We start from the raw sequence: 13,083 nt of genomic DNA, 5'->3' as shown, positions 1-13,083 counted from the left end.
TTGTTTTTTTGTCTAACTAAGAACAATGTGTGAGCAATGTAATAACAAGATTGTTAGTAATAACAAGCCATTATTCTAGCAGGTGTTTTTATAAATATGTAGGAACATGATTGTTGAAGGATTGCAGCCTAATCTTCGTAGTACCTATGGATTTCTAGCTGAACATTCTCTGTTAGCTGGGATCCTTTTACTAAGGAGACTGAGCCTACTGAGCCTGCTTTTTATTTGAAACATCAGAGGCATGATGGTGACATGCTTTAGGACAATCGGTGTTCTGTTTTATGTGTGAAATCTGCATTGTTTCTGTCAGCATCACATCTATTCACAATATAAAATGCTTTAGTGGATTGGACTGTAAAATGATTCAATCTTATACTAAGCCAGCATTTCAGCCTTAATACTGACCTGGCTGTATATCCCTACTGTCTATATAATATATGTTGTCCTGTCCTGTGCTTTGAGTGAATGTATAAATTGTAAACTTTTGTATCAGTGCTATTTCCTAAGACACTAATACCTGTATCCATGCAGGGCTGCAGTATCTACAGGTATTTATTCTAATCATGTAACACCACACTTGATTTCCCAAATTAAGTTCCCCATTTAGAGGCGAGAGCTTATTAGTGTAATCACTTTCTGTGTAAAGCTGGATCATATTCCTGTAGATGCCACAACCCAGCTGAATAATAATGCTTTATCAAGCATGTCTGTATCCGGTAACAGTGATGTAGACCATGTATTATTATGTTTCGGAGAGCACATACATTCAGCGAATCAACTTTCATCTTTGTGAATTATGTTTGAAGCTTTGGCTAACCAGCTGCCAGTATATTCATGCCTGTGTCTCTTTGTAATAAGGTATCAACCGTTTACTTGGCAATGGCACATATGAGGCTGCATTTCCCCCTCATGAGGTGAGCTCATTATCACTTTAACATTTACATTTACATTTATTCATTTAGCAGACGCTTTTATCCAAAGCGACTTACAAATGAGGAAAAAATGATATATCGCTTTACAAGCAAAGCGATATATCAAGCGGAGAACAATACAAGTAGTGCTACCATGCAAGATCTTTTAATTGAGTTCTAGGAAAGCAAAATGTGCGGAGTAGAGGTGTAAGTGCCAATGGGGATAATGTGGGGTTGGCATTTTAGGGGTTAGTTAGGTGCTCACGGAAGAGGTGGGTCTTTAGCTGTTTTTTGAAAATAGTGACAGATTCTGCGGTCCGGACTGAGGTTGGAAGTTCATTCCACCACTGAGGGACAGTTAGTGTGAAGGTTCTGGATTGGGAAACATATTATTTTTATTATATAGTGCATTTTTTGGTCAAACACTGTTACATATTTATTATATATACTTTTATTTTAAGGACTGCTCTGTTTCAGGGAAGCTACAAGAGCAGACATCCGATAAAGACGCATGGGGCTCAGAACCACAGACACCTGCTCTATGAGCGATGGGCTCGCTGGGGCATGTGGTACAAATACCAGCCTTTGGACCTCATACGGTAAACAGTATTTACTTCTGCTATTACAATTATCATCCCATTTAATTGGCAGTTGTAAAAGCTTTACTGAGGTAAAAAGTATACAGACACACATGCAGCTGTTTAGACCGACTCAGTCTAAACAGTCTGCTAGAAGATATTTACTTTTACATTTACATTTATTCATTTAGCAGACGCTTTTATCCAAAGAGGAAATACAAGCAAAGCGATATGGGAAGCAGATAACAATACAATATAATAAGTAGTGCTACAATACAAAATTTTGAATTAAGTTCTAGAGAAGCAAAGTGCGCAGTGTAGAAAAAAAAATTACCATTTATTTTCCATAAATAATGTGGGGTTGGCGTTTTAGGCATTAGGTACGTGCTCATGGAAGAGGTGGGTCTTTAGTTGTTTTTTGAAAATAGTGAAGATTCTGCGGTCTGGATTGAGGTTGGAAGTTCATTCCACCACTGCGGGACAGTTAGTGTGAAGGTTCTGGAAAGGGACTTTGAGCCACGCTGAGTAGGTGCATGAGGGAATGTAAACCTCAAGGAGATTGTTAAGGTAGGAGGGTGCTGTTCCAGACTAGGTCTTGTACGTGAGCATCAAGGCCTTGAATTTGATGCTCAGGGCTACATGAAGCCAGTGGAGGGAGATGAAGAGGGGTGTGACATGGGTTCTTTTGGGCTGGTTGAAGACGAGGCGTGCTGCTGCATTCTGAATCATCTGAAGGGGTTTGATGGATCTGGCTGGGAGGCCCGAGAGTATTGTGTTGCAGAAGTCCAGTTTTGATATGACAAGAGCCTGGACTAGTAGCTGTGTAGCCTGTTCGGTGAGATAGGGTCTGATTTTCTTGATGTTATACAGAATGAACCTACAGGACCGTGCAGTTGTTGAAGTGTGATCTGTGAAGGTCAAGCTTTCATCAAAAGTCACCCCAAGGTTCCTGGCTGTCTTGGTTGGCTTGAGTGTGTTTGAGCCGAGCTGTACTGTAAGGCTGTGGTTTATTGAGGAGCAGGCTGGGATGACGAGAAGATCAGTTTTTGCCATGTTGAGCTTAAGGTGGTGTTCCCTCATCCAGTTTGAGATGTTAGACAGGCAAGCAAAGATTCGTGCAGAGACAGATGAGAAGCCATGAGACTCAATCACAGGCCCCAGAGATGTAGTATATACAATTCATAATGTTTAGACTGTTTAGACTGTTCATTCATAAACATTGATATCACAAATGCAGTTCAGATGAGTTGACTGAGTTAGGCTTTGTGCTGCAGTGCTATTTCAGAAAGCCATCGCTGGTTCCTGTGTTCACCTCAGCCTCTTGTTTGTCTCCTTGAAACTTTTCTCTAAACTGTTTTCAGAGGCTTAGAAACCCCACTTAGCCGAAATCTTCTGTGAAATCCTCTCAGTTATTTTCTCTTTTCTGAATGTTTTAGTTGTCCATTGTAAGTCAAAGGTTTCTTCAAGTCAAAATGGCATGTCAGCTTCACAAATATTTCCTGGATTTGAGCCAGCTCTCCTTGTTTTACAGCTCTCAGCTGTATAACTGGGGCAGATATAAAAATCATGTTTCCGAGTCTGCAGAGCTAGCAACTCACAGACTCAACTCACAGAACTTTCTGTGTTTCCTCCCAGGGAAGTCACTCATCCTGACCTCATATTTACTGCGTAAGATTTGACTTGTATTACACTGAAATGATTTGTGATAGTCGCATTGAAAGTTCAGTATGTACAAGTTATATCTGATACAGTATATATCATGCAGGTTGGATATTCAAGCATATAGTTATGCAAAAATTACTAGAAATGTATGTTAGTGCTACAATACAATAATTACTCAGATATTTATGAGTAAATTTATAGTTTATAATAAGTAAAACCTGGTACATACGTTGTGCAATTTGTAAGTCACAATAACTAGTGTAGAAGATCACTAAGTAGCATTTAATGCCAAGAAGGCATACTTTGATATGGCATTATCAATTTGAAGGGTGAAGGCTAACACATGCACAAAACAAGTGAAGCCAGCCAACATCTTTTCAGGAGCACAACCAATTTATTATTTTTTGGCTCCCTGCCACAATGGCTCTGACTCAAACTTGTGATCTCCTGACATAGGACAAGCACTTTTCTGTTGTACCACTTGGGAACTGTCTAAATCTAAAAATTTGTTCTACTTCCTAAACCTTCCAGATCACAAGGCCAGGTTCCTAGTGGACCTTCACTTAAGCATGCAACAACGTTTTTTACATACGTAAAAGTCTGTTTATATTTGCTTTTATATTCCTCTGTCTCTCTCTCTCTCTCTCTCTCTCTCTCTCTCTCTCACAAACACACACAGGCGGTACTTTGGGGAAAAGATTGGCCTGTATTTTGCATGGTTGGGTTGGTACACGGGTATGTTGATTCCAGCAGCGCTGGTTGGCCTTTTTGTCTTCCTCTATGGCCTCTTCACCATGGACTCCAGCCAAGTGAGGTCAGTCCCTCCAGTCAGACCCTTTTCATCAAGCCTGTCCCCTACCTACCTCAAATCACCATGAACAGCATTTGGAAAGTTAAAAGGCTTTAGAGACTATTAACTCAAAATATGGCTTCTTTCTAATGAGAGCTACCTCAGTGGTCAGTGAGCCATTTTGAAACTGTGCTGAGAAACGTGTTCTGTTTGTATCTACAGTAAAGAGATCTGTGAGGCCAACACCACCATCATGTGCCCCATGTGTGAAGTGAACTGCAGCGCCTGGAAACTCAGTGACAGCTGTGTCTATGCAAAGGTATTCATAATAGCCGAAACCTGTAAGTCATATATATATATATAAACAATTTAATTACAACTGGACAATAGAGGAAAATAAGGCATTAACAGTATCTGTTTATTTTCACTGTGTTGTATGTACACTGTAAATGTGAATTGGACTAAACAGGATTGAATGTTATTAGCACAATACAATGATTATTACTTTCATCTTTTATTAAGCAACTGAAAGCCATTCAAGTGTTTGTGTGTGTACATTATAGTTCATTTAAAATCCTTTTGCATAATATTTGCAATGAATTTCACCTTATTTTAAGCAGGTGAAAGCCACTTAAGTGTTTATTTGCATTCTTTCTATAGTCCATTCCCTTGTGCCCAGGTCTCAAAGTGCTGGTCTAAGAGATGATCTGGGGAGTAATCATTACTGTTTAATTAGTTGCCAAAAATAAACTGGAGACTAAATTGTAACATCCATTTATACCACCAGTATATTGAGTGTTTATTGAGTCATTATGATTCATGACTTTTATGTGTTTTTATCTTTTAATTAACCTATAGGTCACTCATCTCTTTGATAATGGGGGCACAGTCTTCTTTGCCATTTTTATGGCAATATGGGGTGAGTTGAACTTTCTTTCTTTCTTTCTTTTGAGGTATAGTAAGTGCAAATAAAGTTATTGTAAATGTGCATCGCAAGGCAAAAAACAAACAAACAAACACTTCTGCCAGTGAATTAACATTGATTCACCCACTACATTCTGCTGTTGTTTTGTCCCAGTCTGGTTTAATTAATTTCTTTTAGTAATAGTATCTTTTTGTGTTAGTAATTAACATTATAGGTGGAGGAACACAAAACTTACTTTGATTTTCATGATGACTTTAGTTAGTAATCAGTGAGATTCTAAGAGTTAATCACCTCTTGTATAACTGGATGAATCGATGATCGGAGTCAGAGTGTCCTCCTCTTATTGTGCATCATCTAATTGTTGATGCAGTAGAAAGTGTAACTGACTGGCTAACGCTAATGAATCACTTCCCTGGAGAGAAAAGCAAGCTCCTCAGATGAGAGAGGAAAAAAACAACCTGAGGTGTCAGGATGCTGTCAGTGTAAAAACTTGTCTCTCTCTTTGGGCATCTGTGTGAGTGTGTCTGGAAAAACCCGCAGGCCAGTCCCTTTTGCAGCACTACATCCTAGACTCCTCTCTGTACCGTTTCACGCTTGCTGATTTGAATGAACTTAAGCACGATGGAGCCAACACTGCAGTGAGCTTGTTCTGGATCTGTCTGTCACATCAGCCAATATTCATCAACTTGAATACATTTTAAGCAGGATCTATAAAATATATACGGTACCCAAATCATTTTTAGAAATCACAGACAAACACTAGGCTACATTGAAACCAAACTAGCACACTATGTCATGTCAGTAAACTCAAGAATACCACAACATAATTGCCGGTACACTAGACTAGAATTATGTCAAATGTTTCTTGCTTCCTGGCTCCAGAGTTGGAAAAATACATATAAATAATAGTCATGAAAGTATTTTATAGTAACATATTAAAGGGAAAAAAAACAGCAAAGTGTGTTAGGAAGATTTTGGACCATCACAAGCTGCCAGAACAGCTGCACTGTGCCTTGGCATCGACTCTACAAGTCTCTGGACCTGTACTTGAGGGATGAACACCATTCTTCCAAAATATATTTTCTCAACTGGTGTTTTGTTCAATTTTCTTCGCCAATCCATCTACCAGCATGTTTTGGGAGGTGGGAGGAAACCAGACAACCTGGTTGAAACCGATGCACACACGGAAAAAATGTCTAAAACTCCACATAGACAGTAACCTGAGCTCAGTATAGAACCAGGAACCCCGGAGCTGTGATACAGCAACACTAACCACTGTGCGACCTGGCAGCCTTTACCTTATAGATGAAAAGGTACTTTAAATAACTTAAGCACATCAATCAGCAGTATGGAATATTAAAATATCACTGAATGTATGAATGGCACCATTTCTGTCTGAGAAACAGGACAATTAATACAATTCCAGTTTATTTAATTCATTTGAACTCTAGCTGTAGTACAGATTGAATTACAATGTACAGCATAAGTAGACAAAAAGAAGAAGAGAGGAGTGCATACAACATATGGAAGAATGACATTTTCAACATCATTAAATAAATAACAAGTACAAGAGACTTGACAATAAATATATAGGTTGTCGAACTTATAAAGTGTAAAGAGCAAGTGTGCAAATATATAAAGTGTATAATCAGTAGTGCGGATGATGTAGTTCTGCAATATTGTATAACACACTGAGCATGAGTCGGCTCCTGTTCTGCAGTGAGTGGGTGTGTAATAGGGGCTCACAGTTTGGTGTTGTATGTAGGAGTCTAGTGTGGGTTTCTGTGCAGGAGGCTAGTGAAGACAGGGTGTGCAGGTGTGAGAAGCCTGACAGCTTGAGAGTAGGAAGTGTTCTTTAGACTGGATGTCCAGGATAGGATCCATTGTATTACAAACTACTGTGGTTGTGGCTGAGATATATGGGGCCTAAAAAAGTAGAAGAAAGTAGACAGTCTTTGTGGGAGAACTGGAAAAGAGCTTAAGAAAGGGATTGCTGTTATTTCCTTATGCTTTCTTTTGCACACTTTCAACAATAGTGGGGCAAACATTATAAAAGCTGCACTTGCAACATCTTTCTCCACCTACTTAACAACAGACATACCTAGGCTCTGTGGCCTTATACATTTTGCATGGTGAGCAGTGTGCATAGATAGGTAGATAGATAGATAGATAGATAGATAGATGGATGGATGGATGGATGGATGGATGGACAGATGGATGGATGGATGGATGGATGGATAGATAGATAGATAGTTAGTTAGTTAGTTTTTGAGTATATACTGTAAATACAATACACAAACACTGAATATCTGTTCTTGTGTAATAAATATGAAAGAAGTGAGTTCTTAGTGTGTAATTTTAGAACTACATTGCCAGTTGTCTTTATATTGTATGCCTTCATTGGATAGGTGTTTTGCTTTCTGCTCCTATAGCCACCGTCTTCCTTGAATTCTGGAAAAGAAGGAGAGCAGAACTGACCTATGACTGGGATTTAATTGACTGGGAGGAGGAAGAGGTGAGACTCATCTGAAACACAACTGTCACCTCAGACTGTGATTCTGTGTTTATTGACAAGCACTCAGCTTCATTTGCAAAGGCTAGTATGAGACAGGCACGTTCTCCTTTTCCACTTTACCAGTAAGCATTATTAGGAACGTACGCTTTGCTGAGTCGACTGACAATAACTAATCAACATTGAATAAGTGAAGTATTTGGCCAATATGTGTGCTGTTTGTTGTGTTTCCTTCAGTGTAAATCCTGTGTCATGGTGTGTTCAGTGAGTGTGCTTCCTATCGATATCATGTCATGCTCGGTGCATGCTGTGCTGTTTGCTGAGGTTACCACGCATTACTCATTTAGCTATTGCATGTAAAATCATCTGATGATGCGTAGGGTGGTGTTTGCTGTTGGGCCTTAAATGTAGTCTTACTTGAAGAACATTATTTCATACATAATGCGCCAACATTGTCTGGACATAATCAATGTCAGACGTCAGACCATAGATATACACATATTAGAGATCTTAGCTGAGAGAGTATGCACTATTAAAGCCATCACTTCAAGTGAGTGTCCCCCCATACATTTATTTTAGCAAGGTTTTTATTATTTGTAAAATAATTTAAGATAAGCTCATCCAATTTTTTTAAATGAAGAAATAAAGTATTTCTAATATCAAATATACTGTCACTCTTGTATTTTACACTCATAAATGCACTCTGGCTATATATATATTATTACATGCAATGATTATTAATATATATTAATAATATTAATTAATATTCTATTATATATATATATATATATATATATATATATATATATATATATATATATATATAATTTCTCAATTTGTCCTTCTTGCTTAACTGTTTGGCATATAAATTCTCTAATATAGCCAACTAAAGTAACTAGCTAATATTTTTGGAGAAAATTAGTCAGCTACAGATAATATTTCTTTGTGTACAATACAATAAATGAAATAAATCAAATTAAAAATGTTTATGCATAAAAGTCTTGCCACAACACCTGAAATGATTTTGCTGTGGGAAAACATGGCACAATTGTAATTTGTTCATTATTAGAAGTACAGTGCTGTGACAGTATTTGTCCCATCCTGATTTCTTCTGTTTTTGTGTAAATCTCATACTAAATTGTTTCAGATCTTTAAACAAAATACAACATAAAATAAAAGGCAACCTGAGTAAACACACAATACAATTTTTACCTATTTATTTTTTTTATTGAAGCAAAAAAAGTTATCCAACACCTATCACCCATGTGAAAAACTAATTGCTCCCTTAAACTTAAAATCTGGTTGTACCATCTTTAGCAGCAATAACTGCAACCAAACACTTCTGATAACTGGAGATCAGTCTTTCACTTATTTCTAGGACTAGGATTTATTCCTATACTTTGGATCATTGTCTTGCTGCATAATCCAGTTGCACTTGAGTTTCAACTTATGGACTGAAGACCGGACATTCTTCTTTATGATTTTCGGGTAGAGAACAGAATTCATGGTCTCCTCAATTATTGCAAGTTGCCCAGACTCTGAAGCAGCAAAGCATCCTCACACCATCACACCTCTTCCACCATGCTTGACCATAGGTATGATGATCTTTTTGTGGAATTCTGTGTTTAGTTTACGCCAGATGTAATGGGACCCGTCTTCCAAACAGTTCCTCTTTTGACTCATCAGTCCACCGAAGATTCTCCCAAATGGTTTGAGGATCATCAAGGTGTCTTTTGGCAAAATTCAGAGCCTTAATGTTCTTCTGGGTTAGCAGTGGTTTTCACCTCACCACTCCTCCATGGATGCCATTTTTGCCCAGTGTCTTTCTGATAGTGGAGTCGTGAACAATGACCTTTATTGATGCAGAGGATTGTAGGTCCTTTGATGTTGTCCTTGACTCTTTTGTGACTTGCTGGATGAGTAGTTGCTGTGCTCTTAGAGGAAATTTGGAAGGTCGTCCACTTCATAGATTTCATAGTTTTGGGGAAATGTATAACATTATCATTTAAAAACTGTATTCTGTGTTTACTCAGGTTGCCTTTGTTTTATCTTAGATTTTCTTTTAATTTCTGAAGCAATTTATTATGAAATATACACAAATACAGAAGAAATCAGGATAGGGTAAATACTTTTTCACAGCATTGTTTGTTTCCATTTCGTCCATAGACAACCTTTTATAGTACATTTTGCAGAGGCAATAGATTAGCAGTACAGCAGCCATTTAGATCTATATTGCTCTGTATATAATTATATTAGTAACCATCTAGGTCTTTAATATGTACAGTATGTCTATGGTTCAGAGTCGTCTGCACTGTTTTTACACAAGATAGGTCTTCCATGGTTGTTGGCGTCTTCAAAGATGTTTGATTGTCATATTGCTGAATCAGCCTCTTAGCAAATAACTTAGAGCCAATTGATGTATATGCAGGAAAAAGGCTCCTTATACGAATGACATAAGAGCCTCATCATCATCATTAACTCTGTCTTCCTGGGACAGGTTGCCAGACCCAGTGAAAACAAATGATGATGCCAGATATCTGGGTGTAAAATAATAACACATTGTGTATTTGTTATGGAGGTAAGAATAGCTTGAAGACAATATCTTTATATATAACATGCCTGTTTTGAGAAGGAGGAACTACGGCCCCAGTTCGAAGCAAAGTACTCGCGAAAGGAGAGAGTGAACCCCATCTCAGGCAAACCAGAACCTTTCCAGCCATTCAGTGACAAACTCAGTCGCCTCATGGTCTCTGTGTCGGGGATCTTCTTCATGGTAGGCCATTTTATCCAGTCCAAGAACCTCTATTGTTTAATCCAGAATGCTTTTTAAAAATTACCTTTAATTAGCTTTTATACTAAGCCTCTGCACCAAAGAAGTATATCTAATAATCTCTAGTTCTCTAATAAGATATAATAATATCTAAATATAATATCTAACACACTAAATTATATTATGATAATTAATGTGGTATGGAACTATATTTCCTAGTTGACTGTTAGCACACTACCCTAGAGAAAAACACCAGCAATGTTTTAAATGCCAGAGGTGACTATCTCCCCCTGCTGGCTTTTGTATGTTGTGCAAGAGGCTGCTCAAATAAAAGAAAGGATTGTTTTGGCCTCCCATAGAATGTATGATTTATTAAATAAATATGAGCCTAGAATACATTCCCCATCCTCACTTTTTCCACACTGTTCTCCTCATATTAATGCAATAAATTTCACCACCCAATTGTTTCTACATTTCAGATCTCCCTGGTGCTGACAGCAGTGTTTGCTGTGGTGGTTTTCCGGCTCATTGCCATGGAGAAGTTCGCCTCCTTCCAGTGGGAGTTTGTAAAGAAGAACTGGCAGTTTGCAACTTCTGGCACTGGAGTCTGCATCAACTTCCTGATTATCATGTCTCTCAATGTGGTCAGCCTCTGCTCTCTACACAGTGTTCAACAGTTTCTGTATAGATGTTTAGCACTGTCTGTATATTTGCAATGCCAGGTGAAGCCCAGACATAAACAGTTCAGTTAACATTTGCTTGGAAATCAAAATAATAAATATACAGTACTGTGCAAAAATCCTTCATTTTTAATATACATTTTATCTAGCATGCCTGTTTAAATGAGTACTGCATTAGTGCGTCAGTACAAAAGAAAGAAAAAGACTTCTAAATATTAATTTAATCAGTGTTACAGAATTGTTTTTATTTTGTCAAGTAACAGACCACATTCCTAATAAAAACCCCCAACATCTGTGATTTTAGAATGTAAGCCTGCAATAACCTACAAGCTAATTTCCTTCGAAAACCACATCCCTATTTATCAACAGCTTTTTTCTCTCTGTTTAAGTTAATAAGAAATATGGATTGTCATCGTACTGAGAAACTGAAAAGCTGAAGACTTTCCTATATTTGAAAACTTAAAGGAGCAGTTCTTCCTCTGTTACAGAGTACTGACACTGGAGACTCTTACAAAACGCTAAATAAATAGGTCTCCTCACAGAAAACTGCACCATATCAACAGGTGTATACATTTTTAATACATTTATGTGGAGCAGCCACCAAACAAGTTGCTATTAAAGCACTTTATTTAATATGCATTTTTAAAGATGAATTTCTTAACATATTTCAAAGACCTTTTACACAGTACTGTATATGAATAACCATAAATGTTATAATTAATTTATGCTTCATCTTATGTTTTCCAGGCAGCTATAAAAGAAATACAGTTGTATGAAAGTTTGCATCCCCCATAATGGGAGAATATACTTCTCTCTCTCGCTCTCCCTCTCTCTCTCTCTCTCTCTCTCTCTCTCTCTCTCTCTCTCTGTGTGTGTGTGTGTGTGTGTGTGTGTGTATGTATATATATATATATATATATATATATATATATATATATATATATATATATATATATATAAAATACCTCTATACAAGTATATCATTCCAAAATGTTAAAAATGAAACATTCTGCAACAAGACATCAATCACAAGATACACTTACACAAATTGCTTCTTGTGATGATGAAGAAACATCTGTGAGACTAAATTGTGTTTTACTATATATTCAATTTCTTTACCTTTTGTTGGTCCTTAGTGTATGCAAACTTTTACACTCAGCTATAGAGATTAATTAATCATGTGGAGTATAATTTATTACTACTATTTCTGTCAGTGAAAATTGTCATTTCAACAAAGTAATTTGTTCTAATGGTTTTGAACAAATTCTCTGTGCTCTGGCAGGTTTACGAGAAAGTGGCCTATCTGTTAACAAATCTTGGTAAGTTTTAAATATCAGAGTGTTTGAGGCTTTCTTGGTAATGGAATGTTAATCCACAAGTTTTAAAGGAGGGGAGGGCTTGGATTCCTGAAAGGCATTTTTTCTCAGACGTGTTGATTTTAGCTTCAGATCCTGCCCTGGGTGGGGGTTTCTCTAATGTCTTGCATATGCCAACTAAAAAAAAAAATACACACAGAAAAACTCACGGTCCTCTGGTTTGTGTTTCAGAACACCCACGGACCGAGTCTGAATGGGAGAACAGCTTTGCCCTCAAGATGTTTCTCTTCCAGTTTGTCAACTTGAACAGCTCCACCTTCTACATTGCTTTCTTCCTAGGAAGGTGATTAAATTGTGAAACTCTACTGCCATTTGAAGCATTTTAAGCATCTACTACATTCCAGTGAGCCTGATATAGTTCTCTGTAAATAATTAGTTGCTCGTTTAATCTTTTATCTAGATCTTCTTTTGATCTATTTTTTTCTATTTCATTTCCATATTAAAGTGTTCGCAAAGATCCAGTGCATTTGAAGTATTCTGTTTGTTCACTGTTATCATGAAGCATTATGATTTATCTCCCTGTGAAATATGAGAGCATTTTTTTTTCTCTTTTACATTATCATGGAATGATATTGCAGCACGGCTAATTGTATTTCAGAAGTGTGTGTGTGTGTGTGTGTGTGTTTTCACAGGTTTGCAGGCAGGCCTGGAGATTATAATAAGCTGTTTAACCGCTGGAGAATGGAGGAGGTGAGTGAGGCTGAACTGAGCCGGGCTGCAATAGTTCTCCCACACTGCTGCACCATCGGCGTCCTCACATAACACCACTGCATCACTGTCGGCTCAGTGCTGGTTGCTTGATGGGAATGCTGATGCCCATTATTGAATCAGACTCCTTCATACTCATCATAAACAAAAGAGAGCTCCCATCAGCGGAAG

The 13,083-nt window shown here is 37.6% G+C and overlaps 1 protein-coding gene across 1 annotated transcript in view; it reads left to right on the top strand.

Moving 5' to 3' along the window:
- ano3 (anoctamin 3) overlaps positions 1-13,083 on the top strand; it is a 59,498-nt gene that overhangs the window by 39,814 nt on the left and 6,601 nt on the right. Inside the window, exons 9-19 of the mRNA XM_053641784.1 lie at positions 859-914; positions 1,389-1,510; positions 3,831-3,965; positions 4,164-4,260; positions 4,800-4,860; positions 7,299-7,381; positions 10,011-10,151; positions 10,628-10,792; positions 12,111-12,147; positions 12,376-12,487; positions 12,837-12,894. Coding sequence (XP_053497759.1) covers positions 859-914; positions 1,389-1,510; positions 3,831-3,965; positions 4,164-4,260; positions 4,800-4,860; positions 7,299-7,381; positions 10,011-10,151; positions 10,628-10,792; positions 12,111-12,147; positions 12,376-12,487; positions 12,837-12,894 — 1,067 coding nt within the window. The remainder of the gene's footprint in view (positions 1-858; positions 915-1,388; positions 1,511-3,830; positions 3,966-4,163; positions 4,261-4,799; positions 4,861-7,298; positions 7,382-10,010; positions 10,152-10,627; positions 10,793-12,110; positions 12,148-12,375; positions 12,488-12,836; positions 12,895-13,083) is intronic.

Source organism: Ictalurus furcatus, chromosome 14, assembly GCF_023375685.1.
Source record: "Ictalurus furcatus strain D&B chromosome 14, Billie_1.0, whole genome shotgun sequence".
Classification (NCBI taxonomy): Eukaryota; Metazoa; Chordata; class Actinopteri; order Siluriformes; family Ictaluridae; genus Ictalurus; species Ictalurus furcatus.
This window is presented reverse-complemented; position numbering and strand designations above follow the sequence as displayed.